This window comes from Geospiza fortis, unplaced genomic scaffold (assembly GCF_000277835.1).
Source record: "Geospiza fortis unplaced genomic scaffold, GeoFor_1.0 scaffold106, whole genome shotgun sequence".
In the NCBI taxonomy this organism is placed as follows: domain Eukaryota; kingdom Metazoa; phylum Chordata; class Aves; order Passeriformes; family Thraupidae; genus Geospiza; species Geospiza fortis.
Window position 1 is genome coordinate 1,745,601 of NW_005054377.1, and position 27,573 is coordinate 1,773,173.

A 27,573-nucleotide genomic window follows, 5' to 3' on the forward strand; every position below is an offset into this window, starting at 1 on the left:
ATCATGTGCAGTAGGGATCTGCCCAATAATAATATTTTGGCCTCTGCAGAAAATAATGTAATAAATAGCTTTCTATACCATGGAAGAGGTCAGAAAGGTTGATCCATTGCACTTAAGATCTTCATCCACAAGTGCCTTAAACCAAAAAAAAACTCCCGTTCACTCAGCAAGAAGCCTGGCTCAGTGTGCTGTCAGTCTAATTTCACCCCAAAATCATAATTATAAAGACAGTATAGTGCAGAAGCCAAAGATGGTGAATCTGTTTTTGTGCCCAGGAAACTGAGCAGCTTGATCAGAATCTGCACCTTAACTCCTTCAGCCTGAAGAGAACTGGTTTGTAGTTTGAGTTTTTTCCTAATTAAGGTTTCTCACCTTCTCCTCCACTGCTGATCTGGCCAGAAACCTCATCTTCCCGATTAAGTAGTTTTTTTTCTGAAAAGGAGTATAAATTTTATCTGGTGCCACCAGCACACCTTGCAACCAAGAATTTTATGGTACAGAGAAGGCATAATAAAGTTCCTTATCTTCCAGCTCAGTAAAGCAAAGCACAGAGGAATTCCCTGAGCAACTGAAAAATATCAGCATTATTATTATTATTATCATCCATAAAGAGTAGCATTCATAACAAGTCAGTGATTTAAAGGTGTCAGAAAACAATGCCATCAATTTTTACTCAGTAAAACACTTTAATCTAAAAAACAAACAAGCAAACAAACAAAAAGCCAGAAACAAAACAAAACAAAACAAAACATAACAGGTTTAAGTAGAGCACTATGGAAGCACTTAGTCAAGCCACAATGAAAGTTGAATAAATGTAAAAAAAGGAAAATATTTGTGTACATACTAAGGTTCTTTGAATGGAACTAAAAGCATGGCTGGAAGAAATGGGAAATTTATGTATATTTACATATATTGATATTCACCAGCAATACTCAAGACACTAAGACTACATCCATGCTAGAACACCATAGTGTCAGAAACCCTGTTGAGTTGTTAGGCTGATCCCTGACTGCTTTTGATCCCATAAGCACTCCCCAAAACAACTCCTGGAGAGAGTTTTGGAGGAGTCAGGAGAGCTGTTCTCAAAGGGCAGCTTGGATGCACCCAGCCCATTTTGGAAGCCCAGAAAGGTCAGCATCAAAGAGCCTCACAGTTGGCTCATTTGCCCACGTGGCCCCACGGTTGCCCATCCCAACACCTGTAGGGTTTTCTCTGAGCACAAAAGCAAAAAGCTCATCCCCAAAGTGACCACAGTGGTTCACCCCCTCCCATCCCTGCCTCACCCCTCTGCTGCCACCATGGCCACACACTCTCTGACATCATTCTGGGGTTGGGGCATCCTCTCGGGGTTCTCTCCTTCCTGGCTGTACCCAGCTGAAGGCTGGGGCATTTCCTCCTGGCTGGAGCACCCTGGGACTGTCGGCTGCTGAAGCTCCTCAGAGGCACCAGGAGCTCTTCCTCCACGGGGCTGTTGGTGCCTGTCACTTTTCCTGGCTGAGGGGAAGGTGTGTCTGTCCCTTGTCTTGGGCTGGACAGTGCTTGGCTGCCTTGCTGACTTGGCTTCACAGGGCTGCAGGTTCAGCTCCTCTGCATGTCCTGTGGCAGCTCCCACTGCTCCACTTCCTTCCATATCTACAAAAAAAAGAGACTTTTTTGTTTCTCACAATAATTATGAGACCTCACCTTCATGTATATCATCCTTTTATGCCTTTATTGTGTGTTGAAGACATCAATAAATTTTAATTTTTTTCCGCCCATTTTACATGGGCAGACAATGACAGGACAAGGGGGAAGACTTTTAAATTGAACAGGAGGGATTCAGGCTAGACATTAGGAAAAAAGGAAAAAATCCTTCCCTGTGAGGGTGGTGAGCCACTGGCACAGGTTGCCCAGGGAAGCTGTGGCTGCCCCATCCCTGGAATTGTTGGATGGGGCTTGGAACAACCTCGGATAGGGGAAGGTGTGCCTGCCCAGGGTGGGAGGAAGTAGGTGATAATTAAAGTCCCTTCCAACCCAAACCATTCCATGGTTCTGTGATTAATTAAAAAGAATTACTGTTACAGAAATTGTTTCATACACTTCAGTTTGACAGAAATAAATTGGCAAAGCCAACCAACCATTAATTATTTCCACAAATTTATAAAAAACAACAAACCGAGCTGCTTTGTGCTTATTGACACATAAACAGCTGCTAGAGCATCTCCAACATTTAGAAAATTTTTAATAAATGTTTAATAATCAATTGTATAGAATACAGTTTCTTAGTAAGCTATGTATTGCTAAGACAGATAATATTTTAATACTACACACCCATAAATGCATCATTCCTTTCTGAAACAGGCTGTAACTTAGGGTAGAACTTTGTATTTCTGACATTTGAGTCCTACTTAAGGCAGAGCATGTAGCCTGCAATGATGTTTTTTAAAAATGACATAGAAAAAATGAAGGAAAAGGTAAATATTCACTAAACATTTTTCATGTGGAAACATTTACATCCTTACCTATCAAATAGTTGTCAATAACAGAGGCAGGGTCACTTGTAGTGACATAGCAGATAATTTCTGAGCTGACAGAGTGTGCCATGATTGGCAGCCTAATTTGTAGCTTCATGTGGATGCTGAAAACATTTATAATTTTCTTGCAATCTTCTCCTTCCCCCCATGAAAAAAAAATGCCATCAGCCTACACTCAAACCTTTAATACTCATTCCAAATCCAGAACTAGTCCTGGTCAATGTGTCATATGTGAGTGGACAAAATCAGACTTTTCAGTCCATTTATCAGCACACATTGTAGGTCCCAAGCACAAATAATGCTAGAAAATGTGTAATTACCACTTCTGATATTTTAGGTTTGTCCTTTCAGTTTAACCCTTAACAGTCTCATGGCTGCTCAGGCTTTTTGCTCAGATTCTCTTCTGCATTTCCTGTAGTTCATTAATTGGAACTCTATTTGCTGAATCATAGAATATCTCAAATTGGAAGGGGTCCATAAAGGGCCATTGAATGCCACTCCTGCTTCTCACAAAAACACCTAAAATTAAATCATATTTCAGAAAGGTTGTGCAGACACTCCTTGACCAACCTGAACTCTGACAGCCCTGGCAATGACTTCATGCTTGGGCTCTGTTAAAGGGTGTTGCTGCTTTTTTCAACTTGTACACTCATAAATTTAAATTTCAGGGTTATGCCTCTTGGAAATCCACCAGAAAGTTGTTTCCAAATTTCAGCAGTCAGACATATTATTATGTTTAGCACTTTTCCTTTTTAAGCTGGCTTTAACTTTAGGTAGTCAGCTGATTTAAGGTGCAAATTACATACATCACCAGGTTCAATTTTCCTCTTTAGACACATAAACAAGATAATAAGGTCATGATCTCTTGTACCAAAGCTGCATGTTAGTTCTGGAGATTTATTGACTCTCTCATCTTCAAAGGTGCCATTATCAACAGTGGAAAAAGGTTTTTCAAGCAAGTTTTAATCAGTGGAGGATACAGGTTTTCTGGATAGAAGCAGTTTCAAGGATGAAGTACTGCCTTGAGATTCCTGGTTTTTAAACACTAAATACAAACTATTCAATATCATGAAATCATATGATTAACTAGATTAAGTACCATCTAACAGAGCTTAGGCAGAAATTATATATGGGAAATAATTCTCAGGGATGTGTGGCAGTACCAGACTTTACCACTGAAATGGAAGATATTCAGTGTTTCCACTGGTAATTTGGAATTTAAACTGGAATTTATTCTGATGAAATTTTCTAAAACAAAGGGATAATGGCAAACTGGTAGAAAGGAAGGAGGAGGAGCTGATCTGAGCAAGCTAGGAGCCACAAGAGGAGACCCTGTTTACAGATTGGATTGCATTTTCAGGAACACACAGCAGTTTCTGGCTGAAGATATCCAATGAGTTCAGAATAAGAATCAGTCAGGTACCATTTTGAAAAGGTTCAGGGAAAGGACAGAAATTTGAAGCTGGAAATGGAAGTTGTAGGCAGATACAAGCACTCTGTTGAACCACCAGAATGAATTGCAAAAAGCAAAAAGCAACAATATGTTCCTGCACCTCCAGGTGTGTTCTGTTAACAGTGCCTTAGTCCATCAAAAGTTCTTCAATTCAAGAGAGACATAATTATAAGAAGCTAAGGAGATTTTTCATGTTAGACCAAGGTTAGGCAAAGCAATATCTTGATCCCTTCTCCCTGCTGTACTGCATAACTGTGAATATTGCTTTCTTCCTCATCTTCATCCTCAGCTGCTCCTTTTGGTACAATATCCAGGGCTCTTGATCCACTGGACTTGGCACTCTAGAAGTACCCACCAACGAGAAAATCTATGTTTTGCAAGTCTTACTGTGGTGATTAACAAATAAAGGCCCTGAACACTTAATTGTGTTAGAAAAGCAGTATTTCTTATGAGGGGAAGAGCTACAAAGCAGAAACTAAACAAAAAGAGTGCAGCTTTGATTTCTTCTCTCTCTCTCCAAAACCAACAGCACTTTAAATAGGGGGGAATCAAACATTAGACGTTTCCAAGTCATATGTATTAAATTCACTTAAGATATTGTTATCCTTGTTTAGATTTGAACATATTGGGGAATCTTTTTTGTCTTGCAACTATTCCTAAAAGACTCTAAGTGGCTGGATTGCCTTTTTCTGACAAAAAAAATTCTCCCCATGAATTATTTACACGACGGCTCCAATCAATGCTGTACCTGTCAGCCTCCCCAGCCAAAATGAAAGTTCACTATGTAAAGGTGCCAAGGGAGAGTGGCAGCCTCCCACTGCGAGTTTATAGACAGAACTAAGTCAGCACGCATTATGTGTCAGAGCCAACATCAGACAGAATCAGATCCTTTGATCTCAGACCTCCACAGGAAGCTTAGATCTCAGACAAATTAGATAAAAAATGAATTTATAGCAGATATGTGTCCTAAGGCACACAGCTGAATGCTGTGCTTTGGAAGAGTATGGCAAATATCAAAACACATAAACTGCAAAATTTCCTCTCTCCTTCTCTCTCTCCCTCTGCTTTTGTGACCGACACTAATTAAAAGGAGATAAAACTCCAGCTCGCATCTTCCTGCCTCTTATGTAATCCACAGGCTTCGGTAAGGAGGAGGAAAAAGAAGTTCCCAAAACAGAGCAAATGTGGGGGTTCATCAGGGTTACCTGAATGCCCTTAGATCTGTGCTGTTGGCAGGTGAGATAAAAAAAACCAGCCCTCAACTACAGTAAGAACATTTCACACTTGCAGAAAAGGGAAGCCGGTGCTTTGTGCTGCCAGCCACATGCCCCCGGGGCTGTCTGCTTTTCTGTGACCTCAGAAGGAGTCGGGTTTGATCAGAAGATGATGAAAGGACAACACTCGAGGAGGTGTGCAAGAAGGGGTTGTTCATGGCAGGACCCTGGGGAGTAAGTGGGACACAGGGTAGGGTGGGTGGGAGTGGAGCTGCTTTGGTTGGACTCACAGGACCGTGCAAATGAGCCCTGGGTGGGTTTCTTATGTCCAGTGTAACTCACAGTCCTTCACAGCCTGCAAACGTGCCCAGAGCTTTTGATCCCCCTGCAGCACCCGGAGATGTGGGCAGGGAGGAGCCCACCTCCTCCAGGCATGTGGGGACACCAGCACACCCTGCCCTCTTCCAAAAACACTGGGACAAATCATGGGTTCATTGAATCATAGAGTATCCTGGATTGTGGGGAAAGAACCCAAAAGGAACACTGAAATCCAGGCCCTGTCCCTGCACCCCAAGAATCACAGCATGAGCATAAGGGGGATTATGCTGCTGCCTTCAGTGTAGCTGGGAATTCACCCCATCTGTATTAAAGGAGATGAAATGACAAACAGAAAAAAATCAGGGAAGAGCAGGAGGAGGCAATAAAGAGACAGACCTTTTGAGAATGTGCCATTGGTCCTATATTAACCTATAAAATCATAGAATCATTGAGGGTGGAAAAAAACCCTCTTAGACCATTGCATCCAACCACCAAGGCACCATCGCTGTATTAAACCTCTCCTCAGCTGCCACATCCCACACATTTTTTAAACACTTGCAGTGATGGTGACTCCATCACTTCCCAGGGAACATCTGAACATGTTAAAAGATATAAACTGACTCTTTTGGTGTCCAATCATTTATGAATTTCAGTCTCACCTCCTGCTACAGACACTCCACTTTTATTGGGTCCTTGATTGCAGCAAGGCTTGGTGGGAGCTGCAGGAGGCTGTGTGTGTTCATTGTGCCTCTTGGTCCTGTCCTCTGGGAGATGAGGCTGTTCAGTCCTCATTTCTGCAATGAAACACACAGTCACATCACCCTCCAGTGCGTCTCTGCTCAGCAGAATTTATTAATTCAAGCAAAAATTGAACATTTTGTTGAATATATAGTAGAATATTTCTTGAATATATATATGCCACCAAATGCTGTGTCCACACACCTTTGAACACTTGCAGGGATGGTGACTCCATCACTGCCCTGGGCAGCCTGTTCTAGTGCTTAACAATCCTTTCCAAGAAGAAACTTTTTGTAACATCTGCCTGGACTCAAACACCTTTTATTGGCATAAATCTGTATAACCTTGAACTATCACAGAATTACAGAATATTCTGAGTTGGAAGGTACCCACATTGGCTATTGAAGCCCAATTCTTGCCTCTTCATAAACTACAAACTATGACCTAATTACTGAACATCCCAGAGCTTTTCCTGAGTTCTATTGTCTGAAACCCATTGTGGCCACTCTGGGGATTTGTTCAATAAAACAAGGAGTCTGTAAGTATAATTTTTGTGGATATTTCCAACTTACTGTGGCTTTTGCTCTTCCTGAACCAGCAGAATGAAAGAACAATGGTGAATGCAGATGCTGCTGAACTCAGTATGACAACGAGGATCATGCTGGCCCTGGCTCTCATGGGCACAGGGAAGGTGGAAAATGGCTGGGACTGCACAGTGAACTTCACCCCTGAGAATTTAAAGCAGTCAGTTTATCACAAAAGCAAGGAGAGCAATTTCACAGCTAAAAAACCACCCTTATAGCTCTTTAACAGGGATGCAACTGGTAAAGATGCATTCAGGGACAAACCATAAATCCATCCATCTCCAGACAGATCCAACATTAATGGACAATATTTATTTAGGACTAAGTACCAGGACAACCCAAATGTGCAACAATTTTTCTACAAGCTAAGTTTCAAGGTTTCCGTGCTTTCTGAAGCATAAACAGCTTTTTTGCATTCAACAGTACTTAATATTTTTCCTATGAATTTGTCTAACTGACACAAACCTCGGAGAATACATTCACAATGCATCTGCTTTTGAGGCCAGACAGATCAGGTCTCTACAGGAAACATGCACATTTTCTGAAACAGAAACTGGTTGTGATAGGACAGTTCTTAATACTGATTTTTCATTTTTTTTACAGGCTATACCTGAATCATATCAATAGAATTTAGGGAGAACACAGAAACATTCACCAGCATGAAGCTTAAATCCATGATGCAGAAAACTGCCAGTGAACTTGCTAATATTTTCCACCATGTTGATAATGATAATTATAAATAAAAAATGTCAGTGTCCCTGCTGTTACACAGTAAATATTTAGTCTCTTGAAAGACACAAGCTCTGGGTAATGCTCTGCACCCAGAAATTCTAAAGTTTTCTGTAAATGGCAGAATCAAGCCAGGCATTGCTCACAGTCTCTGTGTTCAAGGGTTCATTGGGTCTCAGATCTGAGTTGCAAGGACTGGAGGAGGATTAGTGCTGCCCTTTTGAAATAGAGAGAGGTTTTGATTCCCTAAATTATTTCCAAAACAAGTTCTGAATGCAGATGTGCTGGGCAAGGACAGGAATTTAGGAAAACTGACCCTGGTACGAGATCTCTGTAGACCACCTTGAGGGATGTGGATTAGCACATCAACTCCTTATGTGTCTCACTGCCTGACTCATTATTGGTCCTAACCCCACAATTCCAAACATTTTGATGGATGGATATTTCTTTTATTTGAGTTCCACTTTTAATAAAAATCTAAAGGCCTTTATTTTTTTCATAAATTCATTTAAAAAAAACAGAAATGCTGTAAGATAGAGGCTTGGAGACCAGGGTAAGTAGCTGTAGGTACTTTTAGCAGAAACTAATTAGATTTGTGTCAGTGTTGTCCACCTGAACAAAGCTGAGCTGCATCAGAACAAGGTGGGAAGCATGTTCCAATTGGGAGAAATCTGCCTGCAGGTACAAACACATATGAACTTCAGCTGAGAGAAGAAATCTCTCAGGTATCAAGGACTCTACACAGACAGGTGTTTAAAGGTGTTTTGCACTACTCTAATAGTTTGTGAGTAGGATGCTGTTGGTTTAAATGGAAAGTGGATGTATCAAACCCATTGGGATCCGTATCAGTGAAAGGAATATTACTGTAAAACAAGGAGCAGGATGATGCAGTAGGGGCTATGAATAGTCTGCTCTCCCCAGGAGCTACCACTAAAACATTTGGGATTATTGCATTTGACATCAGCTGCACCCCCTGAGCTGTCTCCAAACAGTGAATTATGCCAGGCTAGGTGCACAGAGTAACTGGTTCATGAAGATGCATCACAAGCATCTACTATTTGATTGTTTAATTCCTTAAAGTGAACCTCTTCATTAAGAATCTGGAAGTGTAAAAAGCTTTATGCTGTCTCCAGCATGGCTCCCAATTACAAGGAGCAAAAAGGATTGTGCCTTTGGTGTGTACTTTTGCAATGCGGGTTAAAAGTGTGGAATAATCTGATTTACACAGGTGATACCTGCACAGCTGCCTGTACACATTGGTACCTCTAAACATCCTCCATGGGGAGGAATGACTTTAAGCTGAAAAAGGGCAGATTTAAATTAGATATTAAACACAGGCACAGGTTACCCAGAGAAGCTGTGGCTGCTCCACCCCTGGAAGTGTTGAAGGTCAGCCTGGATGGAGCTCTGAGCATCCTGGTCTACTGAAAAGGGTCCCTTCCCAACACAGGAGAGTTGAAATTCGATGATCTTGAAGATCCCTTCCAATCCAAACCATTCTGTGATTCTTTTATTAATCCTTAGTAACTCTCTGACTGGTAAATATTTCAGAGAAGGGATGTCTGTTTGACCTTTGTTCAGAAAAAAGATTTTGAGATTTCCTTGAAACAGGTTTCTAAACACATTGCATTAAGCTGTGCTTCCAGTCTAAAGAATCAGATCTTGTGTGGTGCTGACTTTCCATCTGATCTCACTGATTAGAAGGTAGTGGGAGCTGCATCTGTTTAGCAGCTCAAAATACACAAAAATCTACCTCTTGGAAGGCCCACTTCTAAGTATTCCATGCACCTCAATTCTACCTTTGCCAAGCCATGGGAAGCACTGGATTTGGATGAGCCACTTGTGGCAGCCTAAATATTTGCAAACTTCTATTTTTTTTTCCCTCACATTTTTTCATTACTCACTTCCACTTGGCCACTTCACCAGTCAGATGTACTTGTTCCTTCTGTTTTTTTCTGGATGAGGCAAGACATGAGAGATAGATGATAGATAGATAGATAGATAGATAGATAGATAGATAGATAGATAGATAGATAGATCACCTACAATGGTATTTATCTGGAGAGATATCCATGCATATATATCTATATATAAAGAGAGATGGATGGATGGATGGATGGATGGATGGATGGATGGATGGATGGATGGATTAATAGATGGATTAATAGATGGATGGATGCAATACCACACCAGAGACTTTACACATGGTCTTACAACATCTATATATTAATATGTCCTTGGACTCTGTGCCAGACCTGTTCCTGCTTCTCCATATTCTTGCCTCAGCAGTCATCCTGAGACAAGAAACCAACACTTTGACCCCTCTATTCCTTCAGAAACAGATTTAGAGATAATTTCAGGCCCCCAAACAGTTGCAGAGGTGCTTCTCTTTTGCAGATATCTTGAGGATTTTCCAAGGCAGACTTCAAAGGGTGCCTTGTCTCCAGTGTCCCCCTCAGCTGGCATTTCCAAGAAGGCATAAGCACACCTGCCTCCCCTTTACTAAGCTGCTCAGGGGCATCTGAAGATGCAATCAGCACCTCCTCAAGCTCTCAGGAGAGCCCTGGCAGAGCCCAGACCTGGAGTCATGCTCTGAATGTGCATAACCACCTATAAAGGTGGCCAGGTGCAAGCAGTCAGGAAAAGGCACTATGAAAATAGCCAGCAGCACAGATGGAAAATTTCTGAATATAAACAGGGAAAAAAGAGGGAATGAGAGGTTGCAAATTATAGGAAAAAGTTTGTACAGGCAACTTAACTGATTTTAAGTTTCTGATTTCTTGGGATACATACAAGGGAATCCAGGGAGAAAGAGGCACCTTTTTCTGGCAATACTTCTCTGTACTTGTTCGTTAGATTTGGGAGATCTTGCATGAATAGCAGAGGAATCACCCAGCTCTCCTGCTGCATGGGGAATGCCAACTTGGATGTGGAACAGAACTCCGGCTATTTAGAGAATTGGCATAGCTCCACCCATTCAAACAAATTTTAACTCCTTTTTTATAAATTCAGGCCACCTGTAGGGCTTTGATTTTACCAAATCAAAGAATATACAGAATACAGGGTTTACCTGGAGGTGATGTCACTGTGAACACAAGTCTCCAGTTTGTTCCTGAGCTGGAGACAGCCAGATTGGAAAAGGTTGCACATCCCTCTATGACCTGCACTTGGGTGAGCCCTGGAGAGTCAGAAAAAATCATATCACAATTAACAGTAACCAGGTAAGTGCCACCTAAGGAACTCAGGGAGTCCTCATGATCTAAGGGACTTCAGAAAGCCTAAATTCATTATCCATCTTAATCATAAACATTGTGTTTAACTCCAGAAAATTTCACACAGAGATACTCAGAAAACAAATTCCAGAGGGACTGGGGGGCTTCAGCTTCTAAATATTTACTCTTTGAGCTCATTGTGAAATGGCATTTTCTGTGTGTTATAGGGGTGTAATGTGAATGCAGCAGTTAAAGGCATCAAACAAAGGTAACAGGAGTTATAGAGATGCACCAGGAAGTTCCAAATGTCCATTTTTAAATTTAACTCATGTCTTGTGTGACTAAGTACTTCACCAAGGTTAGGAGAGTGATAATGAGAGTGTCCCAAGGGGATGGTCTCAAGGAGTCAACCCCTGTAACTAAGGGACAAGCTGAATCTTCAATTCTTTTCTCATTTTTTTCACCTTATCTTTCAGGCATAGTCCTTCCTGTACTATTGTTAAATCTCTTGGAATTTTTCTCCAGCTCTGTCAGATGCTTTGAAAGGTATTTGGCCATAGAAAAGGTCTGTGGTGACTGCCCTGAGACAGTACAGGAGACACTGTCAGCTGGAAATCTGGCAGGGAAAAACTCCATGGGGAGCGTTAGAATGAAACCCAGAAAACAGAATTTCTCCATGACATTACCTCTTGTGATCTATTAGGGAATCCATTCTGACTCAACATTTGCCCTTGCCATGATTGTTATTTCTGTAGGCTCTTTTTAAAAAGTTATAATTTACTTTGCAACTGGATCCCCATTTTATTGTGTGTATCTTTGAGCACCAGCCAAGGCCTGGCTTTGAGTGATGCTGGCCAGGTCTGGTCTGCATTCAGACTCTTGGGGTGAAAGGGGTGAAATCCTAAAGGCTGACAAATTTCCAAATGTTGGTTCAGGTGGGGGTGAGATGCCAGAACTTCCTCAGGATGCTGGACTGGCTCCAGTGATCACAAACACAGACTTTTGCCTGCTGAAAGACAACATGTCACAACTATTTGCTTTATGAAGCAGGTGGCTTTGGCATTTTATTGCAGTTAAGCAGTGCAGGTGAAGGTACATAAAGCTGAATGTGGGCAGGACACTCTACTCTGCCATTCTCATGTTCAGGATATTTAACTATGTGGTGAATAAGCAAATGCTGAACTATGGCCAGAAATTGCCCAAGACAAAGTCTTAGGCAAAACCATGACACATATTAATTATTTAGCAACATAAATGATAAAGTTTCTCCTCTCTATGACTCTGGTACAATTTAATTTGTTAATATCCCAGTTAGTTTTGACTACACATATGGGTTTTTTTCTCTTTCTATACAATGTCTAGCACACCAAACCACCAAGTCTCCAGGTTCAGCTGTGATATATAAATAATCAGTGATTTATACTGTGAATTGATTTGATGGAGATGTGGGAATGTAGATTTCTTTTATTGCTCCAGCCTAATCCTGGTTCATCCACCTACCACTCACATGATCCTTCTTATGACAGTGTCTGCACAGTCTACCAAGATTTTCTTGGCTCTCCTACTCTCTGTAATGCAGATTTTAACAGAGGGCCTTGTCCAAATACTTTATAATTGCCATTTCTAGTGTGTGAAGAAGCCTGGAGTACTGTACTGTACTTCTCAACAGAGACTAGCTCAGCTTTCAGGCACATATGCTTCAAAGCTCAGAATACTACAGATATATATGGGAGTCCTCCCAAAGATCTCTCAGGCAAGCTGGTATTTAACGTAGAAGCACAGCTAATTTGGAGCTAAACTGCCTTCCACGAGGCACTTTGGCTGCTGTCAGCTGCAGCAGCCTCAGTGTGCTAGACGGGACCCATTTCCATTAAATGCTGCTTTCATGTGCTTCAAAAGACGAGTCCAATAAGGATGTTTGTCAAAGGGAAAACTGCAGCAAACTATTACATGCAGAACATCTGTACTGTGCTGCTCTTCCTTTGCTGCAGTTTATTGACTATTAATTTGATGCATGTATCCTTTAGAGAATGTGAAGTGTCTTTCCCTTCAGCGACTTTCTTTTTCTCTTTTTCTCTTTTTCTCTTTTCCCCTTTCTTTCTTTCTTTCTTTCTTTCTTTCTTTCTTTCTTTCTTTCTTTCTTTCTTTCTTTCTTTCTTTCTTTCTTTCTTTCTTTCTTTCTTTCTTTCTTTCTTTCTTTCTTTCTTTCTTTCTTTCTTTCTTTCTTTCTTTCTTTCTTTCTTTCTTTCTTTCTTTCTTTCTTTCTTTCTTTCTTTCTTTCTTTCTTTCTTTCTTTCTTTCTTTCTTTCTTTCTTTCTTTCTTTCTTTCTTTCTTTCTTTCTTTCTTTCTTTCTTTCTTTCTTTCTTTCTTTCTTTCTTTCTTTCTTTCTTTCTTTCTTTCTTTCTTTCTTTCTTTCTTTCTTTCTTTCTTTCTTTCTTTCTTTCTTTCTTTCTTTCTTTCTTTCTTTCTTTCTTTCTTTCTTTCTTTCTTTCTTTCTTTCTTTCTTTCTTTCTTTCTCTCTTTCTCTCTTTCTCTCTTTCTGCCCTCAGTTAGTTCCACTATGCCTTGGAAACCAATGCACATTTACTCCCCGTCACATCTCTCAATCACATTGCAGTTACATAAGAGATGTAACTATGGTTATAAAATGTCCTTTACTCTGAAAGAAGGAGTTTCAGTACAATGGGACTGAAAGAGACCTTGTTTTTTTATATAAAATAATTTGATTCTGTACTTCTTGGACTCCAAATCATAGGCATGCCCTATGTTTTTTTCTCCATCACCCCTTTTGTAAGACTGTGTGAAAGCTGCTGCCATATCATTGTTAGCTATTCTGTAGCCTAAAGTTTTCATGGCCAAAATTTACTTTTTTTTTATTTCAGTCATTTGGAGAGGATAATCTCTTACCCCAAACAGCTTCTTTTGCTTATCATTGTTTCTACCTGAATCATTGTTTTCATCTCCCTTGTTCAGGGAGGTTGATGGTTTCTCATATCAAACAATGCAGGTTCCATCACGTTGTCATTTATGAAATGCCAGGGCTGCCGTGTCAATGCAGGGAAATTCTTTCTTTCTTTCTTTCTTTCTTTCTTTCTTTCTTTTTCTCTCTCTCTCTCTCTCTCTTCCTTTCTCCCTTCCTCCCTTCCTTCCTTCTTCCCACTGTCATTCCTGATCCAATAGTCTGTGGCTAATCTAAATTTAAGGAGTTTAGGAACATGCCCTGAAAAGGCATGAAAAGCAGCAGAAAACACCAAAGGTTTTTTTCTAACCTGTAATCCTGGAACTATCTTGTAGTAGGAAGAATTTCTAATTAACAGGAACAGGGACTGAAAGGGTAAGAAGCTGTGATCTACAGCATAAATGCTACTTATCTTTTCTAAATGTGAACTTTTCAACTCAAAAATAACACACAAATGTCTTTACTGTGAACAAAATACTTTCTCTGCAATAGGCAACCTAACTTTTAATTGTGTGTGCTTCTTGCTTATATTTAAATATTTTAGAAATTAAACTAATTAGTCTATAATCATTATGATTTCCAACTTCTAATTTAGCAGCACATGACCATCCACAAGTATTTGGTTCAGCATTCTGCTTAAACAAGGTTTTATGTCTAAGCATATTCACACAACCTAGAGGGAAATCTTCACATGTTTAGAGTTTTTCACAAATTTTCATGAGTCTTCCATGAGTTCATATGTTTTGATAAATGAGGACCAGAAGGGACACATTTAGATCCCCCATGTAAAAAAAAAAACAATTTTAGATTATAATATCTTCATGATAATCTACAGGCAGTTGTTTCTGTCTGAACTTGGCCAGATCCTTTGGGATAAAAAAGATGTTGTGGACTCTCAAGAAAATATCCCAGTTAACATAAATTGAAAATCAGTGTTAGGATTTCTAATTCTTCATTCTTTCTTTTTTTGACCCCAGGTATGTCTTTTCAACACAAAGTATAGGATATGCTTCCTTTAAGCTACCAGACCACAAAATACTTTTTTAAAAGTAAAAGCTTTTTTTTTCCCTGTAGCATATGACTGGGCAGTTCACCAAACTCCTGCTGCAACCTTCTGTTTTCAGCCCAAAGACTGGTTTTCAACTGCAGTATTTCTCAGGGAGAACTCCTAAAGTTTTCATCAGCATTTTGCATAGCTGCTTTGCCATAACCCTTGCCACAGGAAAACACATCCAAACCTTTCAGCACAGCCTCAGAGGAGTCCTTGAGACGAGCTGATACAACCCAGGGCTCTGCAGGAGGCCCCAGTTTGTCAATTCTTTCACCCTGGAAGGAAGAACAGAACAGAATTAAGATCTTCTCTCCTCAGCAAGACCAAAGAAAGCTTTGATGGTTTTAACAAGGGTAGTATTTTTTTATATATATATCCCCTGTCTGAGGGCAGTTTGCATTTGTGTCAGCTGTTACAAATGTCACAAAGGTCATCATAACTTTTCAAGGTGAGGCCACATCACAGAATGAGTCAGGTTGGAAGGGACCACAGTGGCTCATCTGGTCCCTCCTCCCTACTCAGCAGGGTCATCCCAGAGCACAGGGCACTGGATTGTATCCAGAGGGTTCTGGAATACCCCCAGTGAGGGAGACTCCACAGCCTCTCTGGATAATCTATTCAGTGCTCAAGCACTGCACAGGAAAGAAGTTCTGCCTCATGTCCAGGTGGAACATCCTGGGGATCAGCTCCTGCCCGTTCCTCTGGTGCCATTGCTGGAGAAGAACCTGCCAAATATCTCAAATGTCAAAATAGTACTGAATTAACAAAAGTCTCCGTCCACAGGGAGGCAAATTCTACCTTTCTGTCCAGGAAAATGATTTTTGGCTGTACAGGAAGCTGCTTCTCAATTTCTCCGTCTGAAGGCTGCACCTGAACAGAGATGCTGTAGGGTCTCCTGTATAAGCATGTTTCTGAATGTTGTCTGCTTCCATTTCTTTCACATGAAAAAGAATGGGGAAAAAAAAAAAGGGAATTCAGAAATAAAGTTCTAGATGTCATTTCTGTTCCTATTTTCTACCTACCTACTATGATATTTACCGTATCATAACCCTTTGATTCCTTGGGTGAAAGCAGCATGCATGGAAACAAGAAAGACATCTCACTTCCAAGCAGAAAGCAGCACCAAAGTATGAAAAAATCTTTTTGTTTCAATCTCCAGTTCACAGATGGAAAAGTGAGAAATTATCAGTAATTTATGTCCCTGGTATCATGTTGGAAGTAAATGGCAGAGACAGGGATTTGATGGATTTATGAATCCAATGCCTTAACCCCAAAGTCATCACTGAAGCGCACTGAGAGCAATGAAGCCTGCAAATGTTCCCTGTGCAGCAGAAAGATTTTCACTGACAACCTTTGAGCTCCTCTAAGAAAGAAGTCTTGGTTCCTCTACACAAACACACCAATTACAGGCTTTGCTGCATTTCCTTTTCCTGCCATCACCTTCCCAATCTGCAAAGTCTGCAGACTGAAATAAAGCAGCTACAGACACCCCCTTGAAAGACATTGGTTTTTCCAAGCCTGAAATTTAAATTAGAACATCCCAGGAGAGTACTTTTGCATTTGAATAAAGAATCAACACTTCATTCTGAGCCTGGATCATTTCATTCTCTCTCCCAGTGCTTTGTGCCATTTAGTATCTCATATATATATATATAATTGATTTATATATATATATATAAAAAGCTCTAATCTGCAATTGCAACCAAGTGGCCGGGGGTTTGGTATTGTGTTGAAATGAAAGAAGAAAAGCTATTCATTGATCTCTAGTGTTTGCTTAAAGGTGTTTACAAATACAAGCTATATGGAGCTTAAGTTTCCTTTGCTTTTAACACTTTTTTTCTAATTTTGATGGTTGTGGATGTTTCTTCAGAGTATTACTCTGCATTACAAATGAAGAAACTGTTTATACTGAGCTGATGGAAAATACTGGTCTGAACTACATCTGCTGGAAAGACCAACTAAGGTTTTAAGGATATGTGCAGACTCAAAATGTAGCTCAAGGATTGAAGTTTTTGTTATTATCTTGGTTTTTTATCTTGTATTTTTGTTGGTGGGAAAGTCTCAAAGGTGATGTTAGGTTTGAAGTTCATGTCAGGGGCATCAATAAGGGGCTGTTATCCACCTTCTTCCAAAAATGTGCATTCAACTGTGTGACCAAACACCAAGTCATATACAACACACCAAGTCATTCCTGTATTCAAGCTGAAGAGCTGCAGTTTTCAGTGAGCTTCCTAGCTCCAGCTGAGCACAAAGAGGTTCAGGTGAGTCTTGGCATTGTTTCTGTAAAGCCCAAATTTTTTTTTCTCTCCTCAGCTTCTTTAACAAATAAGAAAAATGCCCTTAATTCACACCTTAGTCTCTATATGCCAAAACTGTGCATAGAGGAAGGCTGCTGCAAAATTTGGATCTGGGAAGTACTTCTCACTCCCTAGGGTGAGTAGAGTCATAAAATCATAGGATCATAGAGTCATAGAATCATAGAAAAATTGCATTAGAAAGGACTTTAAAGATTATCCAGTTCCACCCCCTGCCATGGGCAGGGACACCTTCTACTATCCCAGGTTGCTCCAAGTCCCATCCAGTCTGACCTGAGACACTTCCAGGGATGGGGCAACCGCAGCTTCTCTGGGCAGCCTGTATAACCCTCACAGTAAAAAATTTCTTCTTAACATATAATCAAATCTCTCCTCTTTTAATTTAGAACCAATCCCCCTTGTTCTTTCTGGTAAAATAACAGGGAAGAAAACAGAATGAAGCAAAACCAGACATGGATACTTAAAATAGAAGTGTAAAAATGAATGTCTGTTTGTGGGTAATTTGAACTTGGTTAACTCAGCATGGAATGTGGTGTTTAAATCCCACATGGTCCAACCTGACTCGTGCTGTGAGGGAGCCCCTGCCTTAGGGCACAGCCCTGCACACAGCAAGTTATATTCCTTAAAATAATGTCAGTGTGGAGGAGGAGAAAGGAGCATTCTGCTGCTCCCCTGCTGATTCACGCTGGAAGGAAAATAGGCCTTTCCTGGCACAGCTTTGTCCTAGGGAGGTGGAGGTAGACGAGTGCTCGTAGCCCAGCAAGGACCAGAGCAAGACCTGCCTTTGCCTTCATCCCATGGCCATGAAGGATGTGCTGTTTGCCACTGCCCTGGAGTCTCCTGCTGGGCAGAAGCAGTCTGGTTGGCAATTCCCTGCTGGCAGGGAGCAGCTCTGATGTTCAGTGCCCTGCAGCTCTTCTAGATGTGGGCACAGCAGGCTGGGGATGCCTCAGTCAGCAGGGACACCAGGCATCCCTGATCCTGTCACCATCAACAGGCTGAGGCTCCACAGGAGAGCAAGTGCTTGTCCTTTAGCAGGAGGGAGGTTTGAGGGAGAAAACTGGAGGGTCTGCTGCAGGTATTATGGATTAATTGAGAAACTTGATGGAGAGGTTTGGGGCAGAGGAAAAGTATTCCTGAAATCAAGGAGAACTTGTCATTTTATTTACAATTGTAATAATAACTGTAATCATAACATATGAAATCATAGAAATATTTGGGTTGGAAAGGACCTTGAGGCTCATCTTGTTCCAACCCCCTGCCATGGGCAGGGACACCTTCCATTATCCCAAGTTACTCCAAGCCCCATCCAACCTGGCCTTGAACACTTCCAGGGATGGGGCAGCCACAGCTTCTCTGGGCAATCTCTGCCAGGGCCTCATCACCCTCACAGGGAGGAATTTCTTCCTGATATTTAATCTAATGTAATATAGTAATATCATTATTAATATAGTTATATCCTGTCATCATAATAATGTATGCAACAATAATAGTAGTGGGAAGAAGAGGAAGACGGCAAAGAAGAAGAAGGAAGAAGAAGAAGAAGAAGAAGAAGAAGAAGAAGAAGAAGAAGAAGAAGAAGTACTATTATCAGTTGACTTCAAGGGGAAGGAGATCAGGATGAGACCCTGCGTCAAGTGTCCATTAAAGTCAATGTGTCTACTAGAAAACTAAATTATGCCAAAAAACAAGCCTTGGCACTGACACCTGATCACCTCTACAATTAAACTATCAGTCTCTCTTAAGCTGTGATTCAGGTCCAATGGCAAAGTCCAGAACAACTCCCAAATGGCCTGGGAGCTAATACAGTCAGAAAATATTTTCACTTGGAAGTTTGGATGAGGCCATACTGAAATTTGTCAGCTGGCCTTGGTGCCAAAAAACAGCCCCTGGCATATTTAATTTCCTAATAGACACTGAAATTAATTGAACAGTTGTCTGGTATGTCTGCAATGTGCTGTAAAATCAATGTATCCTTGGAAGGGGAAGGAAATTGGGAAGAATTTAGGGAATAATATGACTAAATGAGTCATGATTCAGCTGAAAAGACATTTTTCTTTGTTGTTGAAAAGGTGGGGATTGCTGGTAACTGCAAGGGATTCAAGAAAGGGAGGTTCAGCAAGGACAGGGCATAGGCAAGCTGAGGACTTGTGGCAGGCAAAGTAGGTACATATTCCCTGGAAAGATTGTGAGGAACTCAGAGTTTTTGGGTGAAAATGGGTTCTGATGTCATGGGATGATGAAATAAGCCAGACCTCTGCCCTCTCAGGTGCACTGTTGGAGCTTTGTCACCCCCTGCAGATCTTGTCACTAATTAATACAGATGGGGAAGAGCAACATGAGCATCAGAAGACAATGAGGAGTCTGAGGTCATTCCTATTTTAAGCAGAAAAAGATATTTGAAGGATAACTTTTATTTCCACCAATTCCCATATTTTCCCATATTATAGACAGAAATCAAAGAGAATCATGGAGCTCAGCTCCTGGCTCTGCACAGGACAGACCCAACAGTCCCATCCTGTGCCTGAGAGCATTGTCCAAGCACTTCTTGAACTCTGCCAGGTTTGGTGCTGTGACCACTGACCTGGGGAGCCTGTTCAGCACCCACACACCCTCTGGGTGAAGAAATATTTCCTCACATCCAACCTAGACATCCCATGGCCCATTTTCATGTCATTTCCTCAGGTCCTGTCACTGATCACCGCAGAGCAGAGATCAGTGCAGGCCCTCTTCTTCCCTCATGAGGAAGTTGTAACTGCAACTCCCCTCAGTCCCCTCTTCTCCAGGCTGAGCAAAACTAGTGACCTCAGCCTCTCCTCCTATTACTTCCCCTCTAGGCCCTTCTTTCATTAGAAGAATGAATCTGATGAAGGGTTTAGATGTGGGATCGCCAGAAGCCTTTAGAAGGAGAGGGACAGAGTAGATGCATCAGATAGGAGAGAAACATCCTCCAGATTCATTAGTGACTTCCATTAATAGCTGTAGATCAGTGGAAATGCCCCTGTTTACAAAACCAATGGCAAGGAGCTAAGCCAGGCCTCCTCCATAACACAGTCCCCAAGTTCACTGTCAGAGAAATGTCTTTTATTAAAAGTAAACAGCATCCCGCCGGAGGTCAGAGCTTTGCCGTGCTGCCTATCCCAAGGTAATACCACTTTAAGCTCCACATAAACTCTTAAACAGTTTCTATCCTAAAACCAGACCGTAGGTGGTACAGTTTTTTACGATATGTTATAATAGTGCAATAAATCTGTTAGCTTAAAATCGAATCTCCGTGGCCTTTTAGAGAAATCATCATTAAATGCAAGGCCCTGTTAATGATGCCATCCCAGTGAAATTGTTTAATCTGCTAGGGGGGTGGAAGGTCACCAAATGAATTTTTTATAATACATCAACTTGACACGCAATAGGGAAAACTGTAATAGATAAAAGCAAAGGAAAAGGGCACTGTCTTCTTCTGATAGGTCAATAGCAGCCAAGAGAGTCACTCATCCACTTTTCCTTCACTACCGTGCTCCTTTTCCATTTAATATGGACACCCAATTAATACCTCAGCACCATAGACAACCTCATTTTAGGTGAATTATAGCAATTTCTTCCCCCTTCTCCGAAATGAAAGTGATCACAATACATCATAGCATTGTGCGAATTAACGTTAATTGATTCGAGTTACCAAGCATTGATGGGCCACTTCTATAATCTGGTCCTTATTGGGAGCTGGAAGGGATGGAGGGAAGATTAGATTGCATCCCCCGTTGCTTTGACGACGGCGGTCACCTGATGGCTTGTTAGACAGTTGTACGCTTCTATTGCCAGCCCCAGTGGGGTCGTCAGTAAACTGGAGTGATGTCCAAACATCATTACACGCTGCTCCGATATTAAAGCAAAGGGATTAGCACCTTATTGCAGGCAACCTGGATTTGTCATTGTGCTGTCGTTATCCAATTTCCAGATGATAATGTGACTGTGGCCTGCGGGCACGAGGTCCTACAGCCAAACCAAGGTGCCTGTGTATGTACACATATATATATATATCTATATATGTAATTTTTTAAAAATACATATACACACACACACACACACACACTCACATACATATATACACACGCACACTACCCCACAAACACCCAGTACCCCAAGCCATTTAACCCTTTGCTCACCAGATTCCTGCTAACAAAGCATGTGGAAGAATTTTCCCCTCCTTTCCCATCAGACGCGCAGCGGAGGCCAAGAGCGCGATGTGACAGCAGAGCGGGCTGGCCTCGGAGCTGACACGGCCGTCACTCACTCGAATGTCACAGCAGACAAGCTCTGCTGATAGAGGTGACACCACTCACATGTTAAATAAGGCGGAGTGGGGACAGGATTGGTCCCTTGGAGACGTGGCCAGCAGCTCTTCTCTGCTGGCGCCTGTGTCTTGTAAATCATCGCTTATGTCGCAGGTCCCGTTAGTTGTTAGGAGAGGAAATAAATTCATGTGTGACACGAGCAAGGCAGGTTTTGTTTGACAGCACTGGGGTACCAGTGCTGGGATCAGATCTCTTTACAGTGCTTGCGAAGCACGACAGGGACACTGCTGGATCTTCTGCATGTATCTGGACAACGTTAACTTCTGAGGGAGCACTGGAATAGGGAATAATTTCCCTTGAGCTGATCCTCTTCATTTTTAACTGAGATATATTAACACAAACCCTTCCATTTCAAAGACCAAGACTGTTGTGGGGGATATGTGGCAGTTTATTTCTCCTTCTTCCCATAGATGCAAAGTCCTGTGCTCCTTTCCCCAAATCTCTCCTACCTTCTCCACCTTCCCCTTCCTCTGCTTTCTCCTGCTTTCCCTGCACCTTTCCTACCTCTGTGTACCTCCTTTCCTTCAGAGGAGCCAGGAGAGTTTTGGAAGGCCACTGTCAGAGCAAGCAACCAAAACTATGAGGGGGGTAGGACTCCTAATTGCCTGAATCTTGTAATTCACAGCTGTCACCTTTCAGTGGGAATGACAAATTCTTGGATACACTCACCATGTACACTAGATAGCAACAGAAATTTAGTTTAAAATTTAAGGCTTAGGGGTGAAATGTATCTTGGTGATAGACCCTCTTAACCCTATACCGTCAGAGTGGTTCCTGCCCAGGAAAGCAGTGGTGAAAAACTGTTATTGTATTCATCTACTATTATTGGAGAGGCAATATGAAGATCCATGGAAGGATGTTTGAAGATTTGTTGGAAAACTTGCACACAAGGGTCATATATGAAAGGCTTCTTTTGGTATTTTTGCCTTCAAAAACAAACAGTCTCATGGACAGACATCATATTTTGTGCTTGTTTGGAACAGTCTGAATGAAAAACATTTACATTTAAGCTGCAATTCAGTTACTTTATTGATCATGGACTCAGGTCAAAAGATGCCTCCTTAGTTTTCCTTCCTTGATTTAAATATGAAGGAATGAACAGCTAAAGTAGTAGATCTGGGGCCTGATCACTACATAATTAAAGACGCCCATAAAGAACCCATTACAGAACCAGAATTTCCTCTGATGGAAAACCTTCTAGGTTTTTCATGTGGACTTTCCCACCTTTTTACTAGACTGTAAAAGAGATGTTGGCCACCTCAACTATCCCCCAACTATTAAGTAAATAAATTTAAAAAAACACAAATAAAATTAGTAATATAATTTTGGCTGTGTGTGAAAAAAATATAGAAAATAGTCTTGAATGGAAATGTGAAATGTTCTCTTTCCAGTTCTATTGCAAGGCTCTTCCAGTTTATTATCTGAGGAGGAACCTACCTCTATTTTTAAATGTAAATTTACCTCTCGATGCCTTATATGCTTTTGTTCCTGTTCTGTCATTGTCCATTACTATCAAGAGTTTCCTCACTGTTATTTACTCTTGCAACATATTTTCACAGATAGAATAATATCTTCCAGATTTGCTTTGCCAAGTTAAACAAACTCTTTACTGAATGGTTTTATGATTCTCTTCCTTATTTCTTAAAATAAACTCAGTTTCCATGATCATCTTAAATGTCCTTCCTTTTACTTACTTGAACTGAATGTGTCCTTTTTTGTACATCAGATGTGAATGACTGGCATATTCTACATAAGAATATGCTCTCTACACTGAATATCTAACCTGAATCTAACCCTGTGAATATCTAACCTAAAATTTAATAAGTTTAAATTAAAGGAGATTTTAAGCTTACTTTAAGCTCCTGATTATCATCACTTCCACACCTTCACTTGAGGAGTGCAGCAAATAAAACTTTGAAATAACCTCAGATGCTACAATATCTGGAGTTCTTGACATGGAGACTTTTAGCATCCTGCCTTTGCCTGCTGACAGGAGGAAAACTTGTATACTTATGCAGGAAAAGATCTGTCAAGTCTTTTTTATAAAACCCTGTGCAATTCCACAGAGCAGCCTGCCTGAAATCTTCACAAAAGTTACCAAATCTAAGAACTTTGGGGTTAGGAGGGGTCAGAATTCATCTAGTTTGAACTCCACCCCTGCTGCCTGCATATGTGACACGTGACACAGGGAATTAGTTGTAATATCTCATTTAGTGCTCTGCATGGGAATTGTTGTTGGAATGAGCCATTCTTTGATATTTTGCTTCCCTTTTATTCCTTGCTGTGAGCCTCAAATTTCCTGCACAAGTACCATTTTTCATATACTACCTCAAACATAACTCTAAACAAAAAAAATATTTCAGTTTGTGTCCAATTAAAGGTCAATTAAGAAGGAGCAAAGCACCCTGAAGTAGGGTGGGGATAGGGATTAAATGGCTTCTGGACAACTGCCCAGAATTATATTCCTGATTTTCTATAAAGGCACCTGCACAAAGATGCCCAATACATTTATCATTGTGCTTCCTGTTCTGTGATATTGTATTGATATTAGGAAGATTTTTGCAAAACAGGGATTTCTATCTGTAAATACATCACAGTGTCTATTATGCACAGGCATTTTACTGGAAGATAAACTATGTGATAGACATCTCTGACTCTCCAGCTGTGCAAGACTATAACAGTCACAGCAATCACCTCTGTCTTCTCTTGACAAATTAATGAGCCGTGCTTGAAGTGACCCTAACAAAGGAGTTAAATTAAAATCATGTATAAAAGCACTTCAAATCATAACAGACAAGCCATATTTTTTAAAGGCTTGGCAGTGTGATATACAGACCTACTGACTAATACTTTACCACAGCAGGGTTTCCAAGGCTCCCTTTCAGCCTCACTGTCCTGGGCTGCACATGAACCTCCAGTCTGTGCTGATTAAAGAACGTTTTGTAGTTGTTGTTGTGTTACAAAACCATAAAATCATTAAGGTTGGGAAATACCTCTAATACTATTTAGTACAGCCATTAACCCAGCACCACTCTGTTCACCTCCAAACCATGTCCCCAAATGTCCCATTCATTCACCTCTTGAACACTTCCAGGGCTGGTGACTCTACCCCTGCCCTGGGCAGCTGTCCCAATGCCTGACCACTCTTTTAGTGAAAGATTTTTTCCCTAATATCCAACATAAACCTCCCCTGGTGGGAGCTTTTTGCAACTTGAGGCTGTTTTCTCTTATCCTGTTGCTTGTTACCTGGGAGAAGAGATCAACCTTCCCCTGGCTTCACCCTCCTTTCAGAGAGAAAAGGTCTCTCTGAAATTGAGAGTTGTTGAGAATGATAGTAATGCAGGACAATTCACTGGTCTGACAGCCCAAGGAGATGGGCCTGGCAGGAGTGCAGATTCTGTGTATTTCTGATGGTCCTACTGGGTTTTACATGACTCAGATGTGAAAATATCCCTCTTTTCCTTCCACAGAAAAATACACTGGAATACTTTGTCTGACTTGTAATCCCAGCCCCATTATCTGTGCCTGTGCCAGCATGTGCTGCTTAAATGGAGACGGATAGACACTGGGGACAGTACACGTCCCAACAGGAAAGCCCTGATTTCATTTCACAGGTTATCTGTGGCTTTATTGCATCGGAAATGTCAGCCATGAGTAATTCCAGAAAAGCTATGACTGATGGGGAGCAATAAATAACAGTGCAGAGGAGCCTGAGCAGCTGAGGGTGGGTGAGTTCTGAGCCAGTCCTATGATCTCGTGATGTGAGTGTTCTCTTCAATAAAGATCCCAGGTCTTCCCATAACTGGGATAGTGAATCTACGACTTTTAGCACTGCTCTTGTGTCTGTAGTAAAACAGCCTCCATCCTAGGGAACTCTCCTGATCCTTGCTGTTTGGAATCTTTTCACAGAGTGTGCACAGACAGGAAGACAAAATGCAGCTGGGAGAGCAGTCCCAGTGTGGAGATGTCATTTCTGCCTGAAAAAAGGCAGCCTCAAGGTTTCCTTGCTGGCACACAGATGATGGTACTTCCCTCCTTAAAATGGTCTCTTGGGATCATGTCTTGGGATCATGTAAATCATGGAATGCTTTGGGCTAGAAGGGATCTTAAAGATGATCCAGTTCCACCCCCTGCCATGGGCAGGGACACCTCCCACTCTCCCACTATCCCAAGTTTCTCCAAGCCCCATCCAGCCTGGCCTAGGACACTGCCAGGGATCCAGGGGCAGCCTCAGCTTCTCTGAGCAACCTGTACCAGGACCCCACTACCCACTGTAAAATTTCCCACATTATTTTTCTGCTGTCCCATTTTGCAATGTCCTTCAGTGTAATACAAACAGTCCCACTCACAACAGTGATGTTGGTTCCACTGATCCAAAGTACAGTATATCTTCAGAATTGGCCCTGATCTGAGATCTGATCTTGCACTTAAGAATTCCTCATTGGGCTTAATGCAACACCACAAAAAAAACCAAAAAAACAACAAAACCCCAAAACCAAAAGCACAAGAGCAAAGCAAAGCAAAGCAAAGCAAAACAAAACAAAACAACCCACCCAACCCAAAAGAAAACAAAAATAAAATCCTGCCCCCTAAAAAAACCCAAAAACCCAAACAAACAAGTAAACAAAAAACCACCTACAGCTGAAACCAACAAAACAACAACAAAACAACAAAACAAAGATTCCTACGGTCATAGACCATTGTCCTCCTTCTGGCTGCTTTTCCACCACAAACCACACAGTGTCTACTAGAAAAGTTCAGCATGTGAACAGAGTTTGTATCACTGGCAAACATCAGGATGGTCCATGGGTCAGCAGTAAATGGGAGAGGATGTGGTATTAATTTCAGAGGGTAATTCCTAGACAAATCCAATTTCTTTCTTGCATAGATGGAATATATGGAATATACTTCTACTTGGATAAGCCTCAGTAGTGCACAACATCAAAAAATAACATTATGCAATATCAAGAGAGTACACAATAAGGTTGCCAAACATCAAATCCTATGTCCCCTATTAAAAACAGATGGGATATTACCTTTTTCATATTACCCATATGCTTTTAATACAGTTTCAGGATCTGATGCTGAAATGCATTGCTGCCTGCTCCCATCCCAGCCCTGCTCTTCCCAGCCTCCTCTGCAGATAAGGGCTGACATCTGGGCTGTGCAAATAGTGGCTGTAAGAGGCTGAAAAGAGCAAGACAGGGACAGAGGAAGGAGGGAGAGAAATTATTGCTTTTTTGCTGTGGAGGAGAAGGAATAAAAGATCTTCAAAAAGTGAGTCTTGGTATTGAATATCAATAAAAATTTAGTATGTACAAAACTGACCAAAACTCTGTGACTGGAAGAGCTCAGAAGGGAGCTCCAGGGGAAAATTATTGTAAAGCGAAGGAGTATTCTGTGTTGTTCTGTCAAAATGAGATGCAGGTCTGTTGCTGTATCTGCATGGAGATACAAATATAAAGCCACGACTGATAAAATGCATGGAAGTTTTTGTGGGCTGATAAATTACCAACAGAAAAGTCAAACATAGGGGCCCAGATCATGTGGGATGTAGGGTCTGGGCAAACAGAGGGAACTGGGTCTGGAGAGTCAGAACGGAAAAAGAATTAAAGAATACAGTGAGCAAACAGAAGACCTCTCCTATTTCTATGGGAGAAAGGGCTAATGGAATAATTGAATTGTGCCAGTAGAAAATGGGATTTAATACCATTTAATACTTTTGCATTTGGCACCGATTCCATACAACTACAGAATACCAGGTTGGGAGGGACCTCAATGATCCTGTGGTCCAGCCTTTCTTGAAAAAATCATGGTACAATCAAGGTGGCCCAGCACCCTGTGCAGCTGAATCTTAAAAATGTCCGAAGTTGGGGAATCTGCCAAGAAGGAAACCTTGACTTTCAGTCATGCCCACTTCCAAACAGATTCAGAAAACAGAGAGGAAGGAAGGAAGGAAGAAAGAAAGAAAGAAGGAAGGAAAGAAGGAAGGAAGAAAGAAAGAAAGAAGGAAGGAAAGAAGGAAGGAAGAAAGAAAGAAAGAAGGAAGGAAAGAAGGAAGGAAGAAAGAAAGAAAGAAGGAAGGAAAGAAGGAAGGAAGAAAGAAAGAAAGAAGGAAGGAAAGAAGGAAGGAAGAA

The 27,573-nt window shown here is 41.2% G+C and overlaps 1 protein-coding gene across 1 annotated transcript in view; it reads right to left on the minus strand.

Annotated features, from left to right (window-relative positions):
* Positions 1–1,279: 1,279 nt before the first annotated feature.
* Positions 1,280–27,573, minus strand: part of PKHD1 (PKHD1 ciliary IPT domain containing fibrocystin/polyductin) — a 238,627-nt gene continuing 212,333 nt past the window's right edge. The window contains 6 exon segments of the mRNA XM_031060250.1: positions 1,280–1,632; positions 6,158–6,292; positions 6,809–6,964; positions 10,620–10,727; positions 14,960–15,047; positions 15,571–15,706. Of these exon segments, the coding sequence (XP_030916110.1) occupies positions 1,280–1,632; positions 6,158–6,292; positions 6,809–6,964; positions 10,620–10,727; positions 14,960–15,047; positions 15,571–15,706 (976 nt within the window).